Source organism: Parasteatoda tepidariorum, chromosome 5, assembly GCF_043381705.1.
Source record: "Parasteatoda tepidariorum isolate YZ-2023 chromosome 5, CAS_Ptep_4.0, whole genome shotgun sequence".
In the NCBI taxonomy this organism is placed as follows: Eukaryota; Metazoa; Arthropoda; class Arachnida; order Araneae; family Theridiidae; genus Parasteatoda; species Parasteatoda tepidariorum.
In genome coordinates, this window is record NC_092208.1 from 79,683,972 (window position 1) to 79,706,277 (window position 22,306).

Here is a 22,306-nt window from a genome sequence, read left to right on the forward strand (position 1 = left end):
CTTCTTCCTTTATTCGTCCGAAATGAATATTCTGCGTTCAGCAGTATAGGCTAAATACCAAATATTTGTAGGTTGCAACGCTAATTTAGTAGCTGCAATTACTGTCTATTTTTTAAAATTTAATTTTTTTTAATTATAATTTTACAGTGTTGAGCATAATCGTGTATGTCTTAACAATTTAAAAACTCCTTGAAAAAGTTTTTTTTGCAATAACGGACCCTGTTTGCACAAATTCACAAAAGCGGACCCTGGTTGAAAGAATGTGATTTAACGTTTATTTTATATTCACAAATTACGAGTAATTTTTTCACAATCATACAAAAACGGACCTTTCACAAAATGTCTGGACAGACCCCTGCTAAATTAAAAGCCTAAGTTCTTAAAAAATCTTTTTTTTTTTAGAAGAAAATAGATACAAATAATTTTTTTTTTTTTAAAATCAAAATAATCACGCACTTTGGTAAAAATTTCAATAGATAATTAGTATAATAAAAACAGAAAATTTAATGACCAATTCTAAACTTACCATTGCTAAACTAGTTGTGACGCAACGTTTAAAATAATTTTTCAGGAAGGAATTAGTTATTATTAGCGCCATTCCAACAATAATACAAAAATAATTTCAAATAGTATTCTATTTAAAAGTTAAAGACACTCAAAAAACTTTACTGCTGTATAAACAACATCTGTTTAGACTTTTTCTAACTGTTATGTATTATTATAAACAAGTCTAATATTATGAAAATCATTAAGAACAAAATTCTAAATTAATTAGTTACATAAATTTTCTAATGTAAAATAAAGATACCTATAAAAAATATAAATAATATATAAATATAATAAAAATATGAAAAATGCATAATATTTTATAAGTTTACATTTAATTAATTACATTCCCTTGTTAAAAGCAGTGGGGGGGGGGGGTAATGAACGAAATTAACAGCACCAATTTTAATATATTTTGATAGTTCTTTTTTGTTTAAATATGTTTTTTATAAAAGTTTTAAGATATCTTTTAATTTGAATACCCTGTCTCACTTCAGTTCTTTATTTTGTTTATTTTAAGAGAAAGAGGCATAGAATAAAACACATCATCCTTGAACTGTATAAGAACAGAGCGGAACAAGTCACGTTTTCCAAGTGTTAATGACCTATAACACAGCTGGGCCAAATAATGCTTTCTTTAAATAAATAACTAAAATAAGCTTTTTTTTTATATATATATATATAACGAAAAAAAGTTTGAACTCTTGAAATAATGGGTTCGTGAAAACTAAATTTAAATACATTTAAAATAATGGTTGTGGCGGTTTAAAATAATAAAGGTGGTGGTTTAAAATAATGTTTGTATGTAAATAAATACATTTAAAATTATTTTTAAGATAGAAAATCGTTATAAATTTTATACATTTGGCATGCAGTTTGAACGAAGAATTAATTAAACAAGATTAATAATAGTCCATAAAATGCATTAAACTTTTTTAATAAATGTTAGCATCTTTTCACATCATATATATATAGTAATTGTCGAATAATAAAACTTGTAGTACAATATTTCAGACGTATTTAAGAATTAAAAAACGAATTCAAGAAACGGCAATAAGAAATTTACACTTTCATAACAAATATTGCTAGGGTGAAGCGGGAAAAAGAGAAGAAACAGAACAAATAGAAACGCAAAACAAAATAATCAAATAAACAGGATGATAGTAAAAGTTATTTAAAGCACTAAGGTTCGCGTTTACTTCGTTTCGTACAATGAAAATCCATTTCAAGGCATGGGCATATTATACCAATTTTATGTTGCTATTTGAATGATTTTTATCACCGAATTCATACCTTCTTCCTTAACTGCACAAATACTAAAAGCTTTCTTTATTTAATATGCAACTTATAAAAACTATTTCTGTGGTCGATAATGTCAGGAATTCTGAAAGTGTATTGTGAGCAGAGGGAAGTTTGGTATGCAAGGGGCAATAGTAGGAGGCCAATTTTATGTCCTCTGGGCTATTCAAAAGCTGAAGGGTAGTAAATTAAGAATGCTAAAGGTAAAATCTTTTGTATATGGGGGTTTCAAACTCCGCAAGAAAAGAGGTACAGTCCTAGCCAAAGCCTCCTAGAGGCTCTAGGAGGCTTTGTCCTAGCCCACGTTGAGGGAGTATAATAAAGGAAAGAATGCAGGGTTGCATTGGTTTAAATCTTAAATTCCCCAGATAAATGTAAAAAGAATCTATTTAGCACGTGGTTTTCGTATCTTAGAATCAATTTAGAGGAGGCAGAAAAAAATGAAACGAAAAACTAGATGATGAAACAAGAAACTAGAAGATGAAGTATCATGACAGGGGTCTGTCCAGTTGTGAAAGGTCCGTTTGTGTAAAATGGTGAAAAAAATTACTCGTAATTTGTGAATATAAAATAAACGTTAAGTCACATTCTTTCAACTAGGGTCCTGCTTTTGTGAATTTGTGCAAATAGGGTCCTGTTATTGGAAAAAACTTTTTCAATGAGTTTTTAAAATGTAAAGACATATACAAGAAAGATTATGCTCAACACTGTACAATTATAATTAAAAAAATATAAATTTTAAAAAAATAAACAGCTATTGCTGCTACTAAATTAGAGAAGCAACATACGAATATTTGGTATTTAGCCTATACTGCTGAACGCAGAATATTCATTTCGAACGAATAAAGGAAGTAGCGTCTGCCGATGAGATGACAAAACTTAGTTCGTTTACATTTGTCTTCTACCCCCCCCCCCTTCCTGGGAAGGGTTTATTCGATTAACAAAACAATAATGAAGATAAACAAATTTGTGCAGGGTCCGATTAAAAGATAAATTATTTTGTGAAGGGTCCGTTTTTAAGTTAAAATATTTTGTTTTGTGAAATCATTTTAAAGGTTATTACATAATATTACATTATATTTTGAAAATATCTATTAATTTCTCTAATTCTTACGTTACAAAAAAATAGATAAATGAATTTGAAATTTTGAAACATGTGTTCATTGGCAAGGGGTGAAATATGGAGGGCTAAAGGTCAAAGCCTCATAGCTCAAAAAGATTTCTGTTTCCTTTCTTCAGTTTTATTTTTTAAATAAAATATTTTTTTAATCACTCGGTAAAATTTTTTAAGGAATTTTCGATTTATGGAAAATCCAAAACCTGCTAATTTATTTTAAAAAGTTCATAAAAACATACTTTTTGAATGAAAAAAAAATGCTGCAGATAACTAAAAAAATAAAATTGAGAAAAACAAAAGGGTCAACTATTAATGGTCCTAAAATTTTATATTTTACAAATTACGAATAGATACACTTAATTTAATACATCTTTAACCCTATGGACAGTCAATTTTTGGCAGTAGCTTCATTCAAACTTAAATATTTTGTTTTGTTTTTTAAATTTATTATCTCCAAGAGCTTTAATTCAATGATCAACACACAGCATTCCGAAAGCAAAACTCTTGCTCGATGAACTTTTGTTCATTAAGACGGAAACAAGAAAAATTTGACACTATAGTTAAAAAACAAAAATGCTAATCAAATACAAGTGCTAAAAAGAACCACTTGCACCCAGTGAGTAAAATAATGGTGGCAGAATGGTGGCGACACAGCGACATTGTCGTAGAACGTTCCAGAGTTCTTGCAGAAAGATTTTTTCTTTTGGAAATAAAAAATTTTGCTTTTCTTTTCAGCAGAAATCTTCGAAGGATTTTTATCTTTTCAGAATTGTAATCAAAAGATGCATTTCTTGCGCATCGGAGTGGGGGGAAAAATGCTCGTGATTTTTTTATTCTCATTTAAGAATTATTAAAAATATAAAAGAAATTTTAATTAAAATTCTATAGAAAGTTCTATTTTTTCATGCAGTTATTAGTACTGATTTTCACATAGCTTTTAAAATCCGACATTATTTATTACAACAATTGAATCTCGAAATGAAAACAAGCATTTAGTAACCCCTTTTTGTGATTTTGCCATCCATCGATTTTTTTAATTTATTTTTTTACGGTAGCTACAGATGCCACGATTTCTTACTTTTTTAAATTTTTTAATGTGATGATCAATTACAAAATGCGAAAAAGGAAATAATTAATGTATTATCCATCTACAAAATGCAACAATATCGCCCAATATTAGAATTTAAAAAATATCACGTATTCAATTAAAAGAAAAAAAAATTTTATTTGATCCAATTTTTTCATTTATTTATTTAATTTAATTATTTTTTTGTTGAAATTAACGCTTCTATTATTTTAAATTAGTAAAAAATATCTTCGTTATTTTTAAATATCTTGCAGAAAGATATTATATTAGAGAGAGATGTCGCAGAAAGCCCAAAAAAATTCAGACACAGGGATATAATAGTCCATTCAACGATATTCTGCCAATTTGTTATTTAATTAAGCATGCCACATAATAATTTCGTTCTCAAAGATGGGATCAGAATAATTTTTAAAAAAATTATGTTAGATATGGGCTTGAATAGACAAAAATTTTAAATAATAATCGCCAAATGAAATATTTCTGGAAATACACGCCAAAAGAAGAGGTCAATCTCTTGCTTTGAAAGACATGGACTGGGGGACTGGTTACTTTTCAAAGAAAGAATACCTCAGTGTGGGAACTACTAACAACCTGATGGATCCTTTCATGCTTGAGAAAGCTGAATGCATTTTTGTTCCCTTAGAAGTTTTTCCTGGGTATTGATTGTTGAGTTTTACTACTGTCTACCCCTATTGAGTCTTTCAATTCCTTTTCAGAAAAACACCCACAAAGACCACCCCTGCATAACAGCATATGATATATATTTTTTTCACTTATAAAAAAAATGTTATAGGCATTTTTTAGGCCTTTGGTATTCTAGACATCTATATATTTTTTTAAAAAAATAATGTATGGTGATATGAAGACGTGATGAAGAAGAAAAAGTAGCTGTACCTTGTGACTAAACAAAAAATTATCTATTGTAATAGGGAGAAATATTCATGTTATTTGTCAAAATTCATAGTCATTTGACGTTCATGCGGGCCGCTGTGTTTCAAATAATCTTATATTGATCTTTTTTTTTTCATTATTTCTTTTTCCTTAAAGCTAACACTTATCCAGCGACAATGATGTAATTAGGTAAAATTGCATACATTCACATTTAATTATTTACTTAGAAAGCATGATTTATGACATGAAAAAATAAATTCGTTAATATAAAAACAATAAGGATGTACTGTGCACAAAAAAATAAACGTACCTCCCTGAATAACTTTTGATCTAATAATTGGTTCAAGGGGGTGACCACAAATACGATGTAGATTAGTGCAAACGATATTTTAAGCTACGAAATCAGACATAAAAACGTACTTTCTCTGAATAAACATTACCTTTTTTCCCGGACGTATTCGGATTTTTGATCCCCGAAATATAGGGAGTAGCTGCAATCTGGAAAATAGGGTCCCAATACTTTGGTCAGGGGAGCACTCCAAATTTTTGACCCCATAATGTTAATTTTACTTTTTGAGTGAATTGAAAACTTTTTACACACAATTATAAAATTCATTTCATTCAAAGATAATTCTATGCAAAAAAATAACTTTTAATAAATTGTATTTATTATTTTTTATTATTTTATTTAATATTAGTCGGGAAAAAACTTATATGCGCTTAAGACGTTCTTGAAATATAGCATAATACGCAAACTAAAATTAACATTGAGGGGTACATAGTTTGGTCTAAAGGCTCTCCTAGACCAAACTATTGAGGCTACCTCCTATATCAAAAAATTTTCGGTTTATACAATTTTTGATTTTTTTTCCCTGGAATAATTTTTTTTATGCTATTATAATTACGGCATTTGTTCGAAAATGGCTAACATATATAATGTCGTAAGCTAACACTGATATCCATATTTAAAAACGAAAGATGAATCAAAGAAAAAAATAAATAAGATTAACAATAAAAATTTCCCAGAAATTTCCAACTTTGACACTTGCCAATGAAGTAACGAAATTGGATTTCGAAATTGAATCATTCTTATCAGTCCAATCAGGAATTCTTAACCGATTTCGATTGGAGGTATTTTCTGAACAGAATACTGAATCACATGGAAGACAATTCAATTCGTATGTTAGTTTAAATAAGTATCGCGAATAAATTACTTCACCTACGATGAGTGGTTTAGTAATTCATTATTGAGCTAAGGCATTCAGTTGTATTCTCACGACAATAATCACATTTATAAGCCTTGACCTTCCATCCATTTTAACATCCGACCCAAAGTTAATTACGGCGAGGAAGAAGTGAGAACGCTGCATTTGAAGCAATAAGCTTTACTAAGTGGATAACAACGGAACAGATTTTGATAAGAATTGTACTTGATGCCTTCACTTGCTGAAGGTTTTTATTATTTAAATGAATCAATAAAACTTAAGGTCGGCTTCTCGTAGCGGCAATTTGGAAAAAAAAAATTCTTAAATTAGAATTTTTATCTTCCTGGTGGTAATTAGAATAGTGCTAAAAAAGTATTTACTATTCTAATAAATAGTTTTGAGAACCGGGATAGCCTGGTTGGTAAGGCACTGGGCCCTTGTCCAAGAGATTGTGGGTTCGATCCCAGCCGGCTGAAGACTCCCCGTGTAGTAAATGGTGACTGGTGCACGTAAAATCTGTAGAGTCGCAAAGTCCTCCGTGTTCCCATAACAAATCAATACCTCTGGGGGTACTACTGATCCAGGAATTTCTTTGTCTTCTGGTTTGGTTCAAAATTATAAAGCTATGGAGTTGAACATTAGTAGACATAAACCCAAAATTGGGTCGGCTGTTCAACAGCGGTTATAAATTTAATAAATAGTTTCGAATTTACAGCCTATTATACCAAATAGAGCAAAATTATGAAATAATCAGTAAAACCTATTAGTAAAACATTACATAGCCTTGCAATTGTAGCCTTTACTTAAACTAATCAAACAATTGATAAAGTCATTTTTAATTAAGATTAATCCAACCTAGGGACCAAAAACTACCGAATGTTTATTATATATATACTTAACTGTTATATTAATGCCCAAAATTAATAAAATATTTCATTAATGTCTTAAATGTAATTGAATACATAGAATTTGAATACTATCACATTTAATTTCTCTTAATTCGAATTTTTGACAAATATTAGTATGCAAACTGTATCTAAATATAAATTGACGATCCTATACGCTATTTAATTCAAGAAAATTATCTTATTTAAATTATTACCAAATATTTGTGTGAAAAATTAGAGCTAAAAAGCTACTTAAACGATCATTTATTAACTAATTCAATATTTAGAAAGTTATTATTTAACATTTTAATTTAAAATTCCATACATACAAATTGTTTGAAAAAATAATAGCAAAAGTAGAGTTGAACTGAATTTTTTTAGTTCCCATTTTAGATTAATGGCCATCGTAGAACGATTCTAGGCGGACAATGATACATAATTCCGTAAGCATAAACAAAGAACTAAACTAAAAGAAAAATTTTATAGCCTCATCTTAAGTTAGTAAGAAATGTTAGAACCCATTTATCAACAAAACTCTAGGATCCAGGATACACATTCTTGTTTGCGTTTCATCGAAAATTTTGCTTTACGACATTTATTTGAAATGATAGAAAATTATATCATCTTTTCACGGTTAAGATAAGTGCATTAGTTATTCTCAAACCTCACAATGGAGTTCATTGTGTTCGAATCGAATTAATCTTTAAAATATTTACTCTTTTCTGAACTTAAAAATCGTTTATTTTCCTTACTCATGTCCAAAATGGTCCGATTTTAAATAGTTTGAGAACTATCGAAACTGCAGTGATTATTTATTATAATTTTTGATACGGAATGCGTTTGTTCGTAATTCTATATCTACATAACGAATATTAAATCTATAAATTGATTAGAAATTGTTCATATGTTTAAAAAAACAAAAACCTTAAATAGTAAGTATGAGCTAAGTGACAAACATTGCTCGTAAATAATCTTAAGCAGCCTATAGGAAAAATTATAACATCCTTTTCGAACACCCTTTCCGAATGAATAAGTGTATTCAGTAAAGAAAAAAATTTAAATTAACTTAATTGAATAAAAAGCTTTCTTTGAATTCAGACCATCTTCATTGGAAAAAAGAAGTGCATTTACATTACATTAATCCTTTTAATACATATCCGTTTATCAAAAGTGGATAATATCAATTTATTGTCCCATTTAATAATTTTACAGCAAATAGGTCCCAACTATTAACTGATGAACATTATCATAGAAATTAGCGCGCTTGTTTATGCCACTCAGTAAAACTATTAATGGCAATAGGCAGACGATTTTGTAAATGTTTTTTTATGAGATTATGGAACGAAAAAAGAAAAATGACAACATATAATTCTATAATACTAGAGAAATTCTTCAACTTTGCAACTATTTTTAATAGAATGGACTATAATAGAGACTTGATCAATTAAAAACTGCGAGCTTAAACTACGCTGAAAAATGCAACTTGTTCTGTGAAATAGATTTTAATGTATTTTACAAAATTCTTCTAAGAAATCAATCATAAGTAAACCCATGAAAAAGAACCGAGAATATGAACTTAATACTAAAAATATACTAACACAAATACCTTTTCTTTTAATTAAATACTTAACTTTTTAAAGAAAAAAAAATTATGAAATGACTTAAAGAGAAAAAATAAAAAAAAATTAATACACTCCAATTTCGTTCATACACAAATAGATTTAATACTTTCAAAAATATATATATACCTGAAATAGTTATATATAATAACAATCCTATTCGTTTGATATCCCGCATCTTTCTGCTAAAAGGTTTTTGAATAAAACCACTAACACTCCACTTTTGACAGAACAATACACACTGTAGTAAACCAATGATAGGATGATCGGTAAACAAGCAAAAGAATTAATCCACGTAAACGAGCACAAATCACACAATATCAGGTGCGCAGAGATGAAGTATTTTTCCACGCATATAAATTTAGCAAGGTTCTTTTTTCCAAAATAATAAGGATGAAATTGTCACCAATCCTTTACAATGAGATTCAACCTCCTTCCTAGTGAAAATACACTGCACTGTGAAAAACCGGTGCAAGCGTCAAATGGTTGCCATCGCTATTTCGCCTCTTGTACAAGACATAGTGCGCCAAATGACGCCAAGTCGGAAGAGGCAGAATGAGCAATGCCTACTGAGAAACTCGGAAATAAACTCACAGCGGTGACGTTTTTTTTATGACGAACTGCAAGAAAAGACACTGTTAAGGTTTTACGGAATTCCATAAAAGGGTATTTTTGTGTTTTTTGTTCTAGTGTCGGAAATCACGTTCCATTTCAATCATCGATATAAATTTTTGTGAGTCACTTTATTACCTGTAGAAGAGGAAGTTGTAATTCCTGTATTATCGTTGCAATATTCGTTTCCGGAGAATTATTTTTATTTCATTTTTACTTTTTTAAAATTAACATACCATAAATAACTAATAAGGGTATTTCGGAGGAAGAATACGAAATCTTTTAAGCTTAAGGGTAATCACTTAGTTTATTCAATTCTTTTATTATTATTATTATTCATTTACGCGGAAACTTCTGAGTTGAATTTTAAAATGTAATACTAAAAAATCGGAGGACGTTTCGCATGGGAAAAGTCAGCTTTTACATTGCAATAAAAATGTAATGTAATATGTAATGTAAAAGTGAATTTACAGAACTTCTCACCTAAGTTCATGCACGGGCTCTGAAGAATTACCTATCATTAAATGTAATTTATGACAGCGTAATTGGGTATAATATAAAAAAAAACACAACTACTTCCACTTAGTAGGAATAACATTTACCATGACGCAATGCTAAATTCTATGCCACTATCCACATAAATGCCACTATCCACATAAATCAATGGTTAATCAAAAATCGAATATCAATTACTTTTCTTTATAATGCAATAAAATCTGGCGAGCAGCTATTTAAACGATCAAACACTTCGTTTGTTTATTTGCGGCTTGAAGTTAGGCTCGCAGAAAATGCCGTTCATGGGTTAAATTTAGTAGGAATAACACAACCTGTGACGTAGGCTATAGTATACCCAATTTAGGAAATATATTTTTGCCATTCACAAAATGTTTCAAAATTAATAATCTATACTATATATACATATTTTTTCTTATGTCGCACCATAAACTCGGGTATTTCTCTATCTATTGGCAACACTATAGATATTATTCGTTTAGTTAGGTTATCTTAAACAATAATTTTAAGCGCAGAGCTGTAAGCGATAAGCAAAGAGCTCGCCGCACTTTACTATACTCAATACTCAATAATAATTTAAGTACTGTTAAAAAATTCGTAATACTTTAAGTATTTATTTAAGTATTTTGTTAGGTTGTATTAAGTAGCAATTTAAGAAGTGTATATTTTTAGAAGTAAAAATTTAGTGTTTTTATAGAAGTAATACTTTAGATTTATTTTTGATCCTTTCTCAAGTCGCTGTACAAGTTTTAAACAGAAACGGTGCTGCATACTGTCATACCTATTATTGGTAACGAAGCTTGCCTTTTTCGAGTAATAGCATATACCAGTGTTTCCCAAACTTATGACTTTTGCGTACCCTTCCTAAATTTTTCGTGAAGCCGTGTACCACTAATAAAAAAATGACTGTGCATAAAAGTTAAAAATCACAACTGGCTGTTGATACCACTAATTATTAACTGTTAACTTTGCAAAAAATAGCCAATAAAAAAATACATAATCGTACATTTTCAGGGCTAGCTTTATTTTTAAATAAAATTTTTTGAAATTTTCGTTTGTTGCAAGATATTTCGCATAAGAACGCTAAACTGTTCCCGTACCCCTGGGGGTACGCGTGCCACAATGTGGGAAACACTGGCATATACGATAACTCAAGTTAAGGCTGGAAAGGCGAGTGAATGAGTATAGTAAAGCAAGTCATGGGATCATTAAGATGAATTTTCTGTCCTACTCACGACAGAGAAATAATCTTACTACTTTCACTGCCTACTACTTTCACTTACGGTGTTTTGAGTGATTTAATGGTTGATGAGCAGAAATTATTATTAAAATTAAGTACAAAGAGAACTTTGACAATAACTCTAAAATAGTTGAAATTGAAATCAAAGTACTTTCGCTCAGGCTTGGAGGTGAAAAAATTTGGTTAATATATTGCTACTACTTTTACTTTGTTACTACTTCTACTTTTACTACTATATTCATACTACTTCTACTTACGGTGTTTTATGTGATTCAATGGCTGCTAGGCAGATTTTAAATTTTTACTAAATTTATATACATAAAGAACTTTGACAATATCTGTTGAAAATGGTTGAAATTGAAATCAAAGTATTTTCGTGTGGCAGACGGCGAAAAAATTTTGTTAAAAATTGTTACTACTTTTACTTACTTTGTTACTATTACTGTTACTTCTTTTACAACTATATTCCTACTGCTTTTACTTACTGTGTTTTGTGTGATTCAATGGCTGCTGGACAGATTTCAAAATTTTACTAAATTTAAATACATAAAGAACTTTTACGATATCTCTTAAAAATAGTTGAAATTGAAATCAAAGTACTTTCGATCGGGCAAGCATTGAAAAAATCTGGCTAATATATTGTTTAAAACTAATTAAGGTGTTAGGATTGAAGAAGGGGTTGAAGGATTTGAATTTTTAAATACAGTTGTGCTTAAATACAGTTGTGCTTAATACAGTTATTCACTCATTCGGCTTAATTACCATTCGGCATGATTATCATTAAAGTTTATAAGTTGTACAAGATAATTTTGAAAGATGAATTAAAATTAAATCTAATTTTATAAAATTTTAAAAAATTTATGAAACTTGATATTAATGTTATATTATTTTATACTTAATTTCATATTATTGAAAAAATTTCGTGCCCTACTATTTGTTTCCAAATACACATATTTACTATTCAAAAAAATTGAACTAGCATTTTTCCAAATGTACTTGTGAGTTAAAGTGTAAATCAATATTTGCTTTGAAAAAAAAAAAAAAAAATAGGTGACGTTTTTTCAGAGAAACTGAAATGTCGAAGTGAAATAAATAAATAAAATAAATAATAGTCGCACATATCCTTTTACTATAAGCTATGAATTGGTTTATAATACTCTATTTATGTACTCTATTCTTAAATCAATTAACGATATTTTAATCCTTTTTTTATAACTTACAAGTATATTATTATGGCAGCAAAAATAAATATAAATTACGACGAAAATATGGTTTCGATACAATGCATGTTATAAAGAGAATCGTGAGTCGTTCATCATTCCAACAGTTTTGGAATAATCTTAATTGGATCAGTACATTGTTGTAATAGTAAATGACTGATGATTACGAAGGATAAGACAGCCATATCCCTTTGATATTAATGATATTGCTACGGAATTACGTTCTTAATCTACCATTATGTATGTTTAATTGGACTTTACCGAGTTAGATAACAGAAACCTAGCTATCTCATTTTATATAAAGATTTAAACATTGATAATATAATTAATCTATTAGTTACGTTTCAAAGCAATTCGTATATTTCTAAATGTTACAGGCTTTGTAAAAACATTAAACAGGACAATAATGCTTCAGAAAATATCTTTCTTTGCAAAGAAAAGTCTTTTTTTTTAAAAATAAATAAATAAAAATAAATCACCCTGCTTTAATTAATTTTCTTTTAATCAGAAATGCACAAAAAGAGTTCAATTAATACACATAAAAAACAGATACAGTCGATGCTTAGCTGAAGTTTAAGAAAAGAGAAAGCTAACATCACGCTGTTTTTATTCATTTTTTATCACAACAGATTAAAGATTTTAAATAATCAATGTAAAAATTAAATAAAATAGGTAAAAAAAAAAGGGGAAACTTGAAAAAATAAAGAAAGCAAAATTATTAAAAAAAATTGTGATCGCTTTATTGCGATCACTGGTTACCCATTGGTCAAATGCTTTTTTTTTTTTTTTTTTTTTTTTTTTTTTTTTTTTTTTTTTTTTCTGGTTTCACTCCAAATTATGGGTTTGTCGTTCGATTAGTTTTCAAAATATAATAAATACTTTTCATGAAATACTTTTCCTTCTTCAGCACTCATATTTATATTAAAATCACTGTCAAGACAGTAAGTATAAGTTAATAATAAAAAGAATATAAAAATACTTTCAAATATTATTATTTAAATACATTAAGAATGACTGCTGGTGAAAAAAAAAAGAATTCTAAAAAAATTATCAAACTGCCGAGGTCACCATAGCAACGCATGCAATGACGACGCATGCGCACTGTTTACTATTACTATTGAACACAGTTGAAAAGTGTGACGATGTCCAAATAAAGTGCGCAAGCCATCAAACCCAAAACAAGACCCATTTTGCCAATGGGTAAAAAATTATTTTAAAATTTTTTTTCAACCATAGCTCAATTGCAACAGAAATTTTGGGAATGTGTTGAACTATGATTAATTCAAATTTGCCGTAACTTTAATGTAATTCTAAGTTAAATCATATTATCTCAATTCTTGAATTTGATTACATGATATTCTGATTAAACGTAAACAGAAAGGTCATTCAACTTTAACCCTTTATACGACCGTTTTGTTCTATTAATGTTAGGTTAATTTTAAATTATTTAGTGTTATAAAAGAGCATTTTGAAAAACATAATTGTAAACAAAATTAAATACGTGGTTTCAGATAACTTTAGGAATAATAGTTTGGTGATGTAGTTTGCTTATGCTACCACGATCACGTTGATCATTCAGATAACCTGGCATAACAAATTTTAAAAAAATAATAAGTATTACAGAATACTCGATGAAAAACTTTTAGGATTAAATATATAAACTAGCAAGCAAATATTTTTAGAGCTTACGGTATATCCGCAATCAGGTATACAGACACACAGACAGACATGCAAATCCTTTTATTTATTATATTTATATATTCTTTGTTGCTCTTCTCGGTGGCTTTACGTTATCAGATTAAGCAAGACACAATTTTAATTGTCCCTCCTATAAAAAAAGACCTATATTCACCGTCATCCGGCATTATGCTGTTACTCAAGGCAATTCATGATATTTAAAATTTACCACAGTCAAGCTACTTTCCCTTGTACTTATATCAATGGGATACCTGCAAGTGACGTAGTGTGGATATTTCGATCCTGATTGGTTGTTGAAAAGTGGCATTTGCTTACGTTAGCAGCTGCTCTTTCCATTCTATTTCGAGTAAGCCGACCCCGTGCTGTATCAATTCTCTTAAGTAACACATTCTAAATTCTTTCGCAGTGATTCTTTCTCAAAGATTTCAATTATTTCACTCTATATTTACATAGAGAATTAACACAAAGACAGGCACGAAACCATTTGGAACATAAACATATTAATTATTCATCGAAGTTGCCAGGTACACAAAACAAAAATATATCACGGTTATAATAAAATACATAAACAAATAATAAACCTAAGTTAAGTTAAAGAAGTAGACGAGAAAGAATTGTTCGATACGGCTATGTATTTAATTAACTTATCGTTAATTAACATTCTAACTTATGTTCAGAAACTTAGTTCAACTTTAATACGCCATTTTGCTGATAAAGATTAGCTGTCGCTGACGTCATAGATCACATGTGTGGGTATAGGAGGTCTTTTCCTAAACTTATTCTCAGAAATGAAACAAACAGCATTTATGGGAGGGAATCTTGTTACTGCAAAAAAATTATAACTGTATTTTTTACCATAAAATTTATTATAATTTATACGAAGGTCCCTGTAACCTTAAGAACATTTAGATCAAATACATTACATTAAGTTAAAAAAGCACACATAGATTACATTAAGTTAAAAACACATACATAGATTACATTAAGTTAAAAACACATACATACATTAAATAGAAAATATCAATTATATACTTATTATATAATAAATATAGAAATATGGAAATAGAACATAGAACTGTTCTAGCTGAGAAGAGGTAAGTTTTAAGAATATTTTTTAGTAAAAAGTGCAAAAAAATACTATTATAAAAACGTATTTTTACGCACTTTATAATTGTTTTATTTATTTACTTATTTTTGTATTTTACTTTTGAATCAATATGCAAATATTTTTATCGAAATAGAAATCAATATAATTTGACAAAAATTAAAATTAATAAAAATAAGTTTATTTTTAAATGTTTTATTGTCCAATAAATATTGCATTTTAAAAATAAAATTTATGTTTTGAATGATTTTAATAATGCAATTCTATTGGGTGTCGATGGCAAAAATGTCCCAATCTACGTAAAATTCTTGACACCAATGCATGGAGAAATTTAAATCCTTATTTCTATTTATTTTAGAACAAAGATGAACAAAAATAAACATTTCTTTTTATATCGTTTGGTTATGACTTTTTTTCCCTTCTCAATTTGTTGTTCTTGCTTAGAAAAAACTGAACGAATTTCAGGAATTTATTATACGTTGCAAGCTTAACCCTTTAAAGCGCATGAAGCGTTTTTAGCTAAAATGCTTTACTTTCATAAATCGTATGTAAAAGTTAAACTTTATTTAGCTTATAATTATTTATAAGTTATTCATTGATTTGATTTGTTGCTAACAAATGCTCTCGTGAAATTCAAAAAATGATATTTTTATTCAAAACTCACCCAAATCTAAGGTTAACACCCTAATTTAACATTGCAGTTGTCAATGGGTCTTTATAATTTGTCACACCGAAGGAACTTGAAGGTGATTGGTGTAGGTGGGGCGATAAAGAAGTGCTAAACACCAAGTTAAATCACATAATGATAAGATAAAGGAGGAAAAGGCTTCCTTTTCCGCAATGTAATTCAGCCAATCAGAGGATATTATTTACAAATCAATGTTTTTAAAAGATGCTGGAAATCTGTCGAAGTCAAGAAGGTAGTTAAAAATGGTAATGGAGTGAGATGTTAGAAAAAAAAAGAATCGAAACTCAATTGCTCTTTCTTTTTTTTTAATACTAATATTAATTATAATTGAATTATGTTTAGCATAATTTGTATTATTACTGTTTTTAAATCACGCAGATAATCTAAGTCAAAAATAATTTTAAGATATGGAGGGATTTTAAAAATAATCTTAGTTCAATAATCTTTTTTTTGAAAAAAATAATAATAAATAAAATAATAATTGAAATGCACGTTGCATTTCATTTAAGAAAAGCAGCCAAAGGTCTTACGTAACTTTTCCATACATAACTTTTACATATATTTCTTAATTCACTTATTTAACATAAAAGAATACCTAGAATTCGAATATCGATAAATTAATTAGGGTACTTTTAGTTTAGCATAGATGATCGATGCATTTAAAAGAAATTTGTGTTGCTGATATTTAATAGCGAGTGAGCCATTCTTATACAGTGTTGATAAAACAGAACATATAATCGGAAAAATGGGGGAAATATTAATCTATATGACATTTTATTACATAGTGGTTCAGCATTATAAATCGTAGCGCTAAGACAAAAAAAAAAAAAGTTTGAAATTTTTTTTAAAGTCTATTTAAAGTTAAATTATTTCACATAGTAAATGAATACGTTAGTTTTTTTTCTTTTCTGTAAAGTATTTTAAAAAATGGTGTAAAAAGAGTAATAAATTTGTTTATGCTTTAATTGATAACATTATTTATTCCAAGCCTTGCCTTTTTTTATTATTTATTTTTTTTTTTTTGCTCTTGTATTCCCAGATTTTTATTTTGCTTTATTTATTGCTATTTTAAGATTTACATATTAAATAAATGATTGATAAGAGATTTGATATCAGAATACAAATTCTAAATTTTTATTTCACATGATTTCAATTTTGAGCATGCCATTTTAAAATGTCATTAAATGACTAATTTAAAGAAAAAAAATACTACGACCTAAAACAAACATCCGCGTAAAATTTCAGAACTAATAAAAAAATATCTAAACAATTGCTCCACCTACATAACTTTAAAAGCAATATCACTTCTACCATCACTTCCTCATTAAAAAGTCAGTTCCGATCTTTGTTTCAATTCATGAATCACGATGCGCAGCACTCTTTTCACGAGAAAAGTTTCCTAGAGCGAAAACTAGCCAAATGTGGTACATCAAAAACAGACTGACTACGCATAAGTTCGCGTAATCTGTAAGCCTCCGCGATAAAATGTAGTTCCATTTCAATACCATTTTTGTAAAAGCTTTATTCCCATCCATGTTATTTAAACTCATTTTTTACGATGAAAAAATTATGAATTTCTGTTAGAAAAAACATTAGCAGCAATTGTTTGATATTTTTAAGTTGGCGGATTTATACGGCTACCTGCAGCGCACCGTTTTGAAAGAAAAATGATTCACCAGTAGTGTATGTCGTATTGTAAAAGAACGAGAGCGTCCTTCAATATTTTTCTGATGACCGGTTTATTTCAACAGTTCACAGGTTACCTGAGGTTGAGTCAAAACAAAATTCAAATTAAACAGGTTCATCTTCCAGATTTTCTTCTCTGGAATTATTGTTTTCTAGAATATTAAGAACTAGCAATGGTTAGGATTTAACATACATGTTAGTTATTTAATTGTTTGATATTATGTCGTTACCATTAAACAAAAACAATTCATTTAACAATCTATGCTTAATTTTCTTCATTTTTAATTTAAAAAAATAATTGTTTCTCATATATATATTTTTCAACCATATATATTTCAACAATGATTTAAACGTATCAACAATATATATTTCAACAATAATTTATTATTTTCACAACATTAATTTTTATGTATTGTCGAAATATGCAATTGCAAAACTTTAATAGAAAACTTATTTATAGTGAATGAATAGTCTTAGTGTAATGACATTTAATGTAACATTTAGTGTTTTAATAACGAAATCACTTTATAAGAACAAAAACTAGCATTTCCTCATCTTAGGAAAGTTAACTTTTCGAAAAAAAATTACATGTTTTTTTGACTGCTTATTTCCAGAAAATATTCAGATCAACAATTATCTATCATAAGCGTGGTTAAAAATCGTCTGCTAGTGCTTTATGCTTTAGAATAATTTTTTATTTTTAATAACTAAGGTGACAATCAAATCAAATTGAAAACAACTAGGGATAAAAAATTTAACTTAAACCGTATTTGCATTAGATTATTGATAAAATAAGTAAGTAAATAGATGGTTAAAAAATTAATTAGGTCTTAATTCATGATAAAGATAAATTAAGATGCCATGACAAGTTAATACAATTTCTATTGTTGTCACTTTTTTTAATATGCCATGTTAACAGATCAGTATTCATTCAAAGAGTTGGTGCACGATGTTGCTCGTGCTGAAGTTTACAATTTTGAATAAAGTTTTGTTAACGTAAATTTGTATATTTAAGCGAAATTTAAAGTATCAATACTTATAGCTATAGTATTGTTTCTGATAAACGCCATTAAAAGTTCGCACCAGTGATGGAGTTAGATGCGGGATTTAATTTACATTATTAGGGTAAATTTAAGTTTCTGTTATATATTACAAAAAATTCCACAAAATCCTACATTTTCAAGAATAAAATTAAGCACGTCAACTGAAAAAAATTCTTTGCGATAAGTTCGTCTTTTTATAGGGGAAAAATTTAAACGTATCAACGAATCAGTAGGTGGCAGTTCAAACATTACGTTCGCGGCACTTAGAACACCCTTTCTCCGTCATCAGCAAAAATAAGTAAATCACAAACCCCTTTATAATGCTTTCGTGAAACAGCCGTTTTTTTCCTTTAACTTTTACAAATACTGTAGCAATCTAATTTTAAGAATTTAGGTTGAATTTTATATTCAAAAAAGAAAGATGCGACTTTTCATTAAACAAAGTTTATTTTATAACCTTTCGAAACTCCTTAAAGAGACATTTTTCGACTTTTTCTTTCCCCAAATTTAATTTTTATCTCAAATTGGAAATTTTGCGAACTTTTCTTCAAATTTATTTATTTATTTTTCATTTATTTATTTATTTATTATTTTTTTTTTTTGCATTTAAAAATAAAATGGAAGCAAGAGGATTTTAGTGTTTTACGCGGCATGTTCATACCTCTTCATATCTTTGGAATCAAACAGATAAGATTGAATGCAGTTTTAAGGTGGTACAGTCGGATAAGGCTACACTATTAAAAAAAAAACTTTAAAATTCAGATCCAAATTACGGTTAAAAGTACTGACACTCAGGGTGTCGGTACTTTTCACAGCAGCATCAATTTTCACCGAAAATATTTTGGAACAAAAATTCTTATATAGCGTAATTTTTACAGTATAATAACCATAAAACCACGAAATCACTCTAAATAAATATTACTGTGAAATTTACGATGTAATATTTTACTATAAAAATGGATTTTAAGGTAAAAGGAACTTCACAGATCGTGTACCCAAAGTGCCGGTATTTTATACTGTAATTTGATACGGGATTTTTTGCAGTGAACTCAAATTAACGAAAATTTAAATGGGGCTAAATACTGCCTGGCACAAAAATTTAATTGAGAAGAACATGTGGGACAGGGGGGGGGGATCACTGAGTGCCCCTGACGAGACAGAAATAGTGAGAAAAGTGTTCGAAAATTAACAAAACATAAATTGTGTAAAAGAGTATTTGACTTCTTCAGAACAAATATCAGTTTTATATTTTAAAATTATGATCGCTCTTCCTTTTTATAAAATCGTTTTTAGAATATCCTACAAATTTTTTTTCAAATTACTTGCATCTAATTTCTTTTTCGTGAGAAAAGTCTTAATAATTACTGAAAGCAAAAATTAGTTTTTGTCTAAAACATTTTTTGTAGCATTAATAAAGTTAACTACTTAGAAAAATGCAGAGTTTACATTTTGCAGAACTGATCAATACGAGACGAGAAAATCGATTTTTCTATGAAAAACAAAATGTAACGAGTGCATTTCATATCCTTATCAAATATTCTTCCTATCGCTCTGGAGAAGAAAAAAATGGTTTTGCAATAAATAACAGAAATATTGTTAGCGAAAAAACTGCATTTCAAATTACAAATTTGTAAAAAAAAAGAAAGATTATAAAGGCCAGAATTTATGATTATTTTTAAGTGGAATAAGCTCATGGTTGCATTACGTTATTTAATACAAATTTCATATATTTAAGATTATGTGACTTTAAATTAACCATATTATGCTTATGGAAAAGAGTTGATATTTTGCTTCAGGACAATTTCAATGGATATTTTTTAATCACGCTAACTGAAATCCGTTTTTCAGCGGTATATTGACTAAATATTGTTGAGTACACTCTCGAAAATAAAAATCGTACAATCCAGCAATCATTTTGACGATCCAGCAATCTTTGAGCTTTATTTCGTTAATTTTGAGAGTCATTTCGTCTCGAAATCTTGTAATTTGTGACGAAACACGAACTCTCAAATATGACGAAAATGTTTCCTCAATTACGGAACCTCATCGTAGTGTATTGTGGGAGATTGAATGACGAAACTAGAATGAGAACTTGATCGAAAAATAAAGAGATTGTTAATTAGAATAAAGACGAATTAATGACGATCGAAAATAAAGTGGCGATAAAACCGATCCAGCTGTGTGTGATGGTCAAGGAGTAGTAGCCCTCTTACCAGGTAGATCCCGGGTTCGTATCTCGCTTCAAGCGTGGGTGTAATTTAGCTCTCTGTTCAATCAATCTTTCTTGTTTTGCTTGGAATACATTGATATACTTATATGGTGCGCACGATAAAGTTATTATTAGAAAAGCTCGCTACATTAGGCAGTACGAGTTTTTTTTTTTTTTTTTTCCTTTTTCAAGGAAAAAAACTAAAATGGCGAAATATTTCTTTAATTTTGACGTAGTTACGTTTCCTGAGAGAAGTGACGATAGTTATTTCGTCACTTTGACAAAATGCTTGCTCGGAGAATCTACTAAAGAAACGGTTTCGTCAAAAACGGAGGAAAGTTCTTTTTTAATAATTTTTTTTTTTTCAATTTTCGTGAAATTTAAGTATCCATTTTTTTTTTTTACAGTGTATGTAGAAGAATATAGATACAGAGAGAAAGCATCCTTCGAATTGTACATGAAATATTTCGTTTTTTTTAACAGAAATATTATATATTATATGCATGTACGTGTCAAAAAAAAACTAAAATGTTTTCTTAAATTTATAGTAATAATATAATAATAATAATACAATAATAATAATACGTTGCATAAACTTTATAGTTTATAATGATTATAAAATTAATGCATAGCAATGTTGTTTAACTTTATGATTTCGACGTCTGTATATAGTCAAAGATAATTAGTTGGCTACTGAATTACTTCTTGCCTCTACTCTTGTTGTCAATCTGATTTATTCATAATTTAATTTGGCCTGGTTCTAATATTTCAATAGTTTTCAAAATTTAAAGTAATAATTTTACAATAAATATATTATTAATGCATAGTAATGTTGTTTTACAGATTCATCTTGTTATTTGTTTCTAGTCAAAGTGAATCATTTAGCGATTAAACCTATACTCTTAACTGCCCAGATGTCATGTTAATACCGAGGCACACTTTCGAGTGCCCAGCACACACCATCCTTGGCCCTTATTGGGGTAATATTCATGGATCTTGGCTCAATAAGAGTTCAAAGGGCCGTTATTTACCCGATATTGGACCTATATAGAATTGTCAGATGTACCCGATATTTTATAACCATTATTTAGCCAATATAGATTCTATGTTGACCATTGCTCCGGGTTTCGGCACCATAATGTTAGATTTTGTATTCTTTTATTTCCACAGACGTACACAGACGAACGATAAACAAAAACATTTATAACAAGAAAAAGTCGTTTGGTTGCCTAGCAACCAGCCAGAGTTGCAGTTATTATTTTCACAAGAGTTGGCAGACGATTTAAAACAATTATTTAAACTAACTGTTTATTGATGACGGAACAGGCCCTCTGTTGGCCATTCTAGGACCAAAATTGCAAAATATTGACTTCCCAATATGGGTCCTTCGGTGCATGTTCTTGTAGGATCCATATTGAACCCAACTGAGGTATAATTGTTGCTATAAATGTGCACACGATCTGAAATTGGGAATGGTGTCACTTGAGGACAACGTAAGATCTGTTCTCTAAGCAATTATGTGTAGTAACAATTTTTGCGAACATAAACTGATTTTGTTGATAAAATATTCCAATATTAATTATTATCTTTAGATTAAAGTATATTTAAATACATGCCTAAAGACTATTAGTTTGAAACTTT

The 22,306-nt window shown here is 28.7% G+C and overlaps 1 protein-coding gene across 9 annotated transcripts in view; it reads right to left on the reverse strand.

Annotated features, from left to right (window-relative positions):
• LOC107436358 (fasciclin-2) overlaps positions 1-9,368 on the reverse strand; it is an 81,112-nt gene extending 71,744 nt beyond the window's left edge. For all 9 annotated transcript variants that reach the window (XM_016048043.3, XM_071180674.1, XM_071180675.1 and 6 more), the window contains exon 1: positions 8,781-9,368. In XM_016048043.3, the coding sequence (XP_015903529.1) occupies positions 8,781-8,829 (49 nt within the window). In that variant the 5' untranslated portion in view covers positions 8,830-9,368. The remainder of the gene's footprint in view (positions 1-8,780) is intronic.
• Between the last annotated feature and the right edge of the window lie 12,938 nt (positions 9,369-22,306).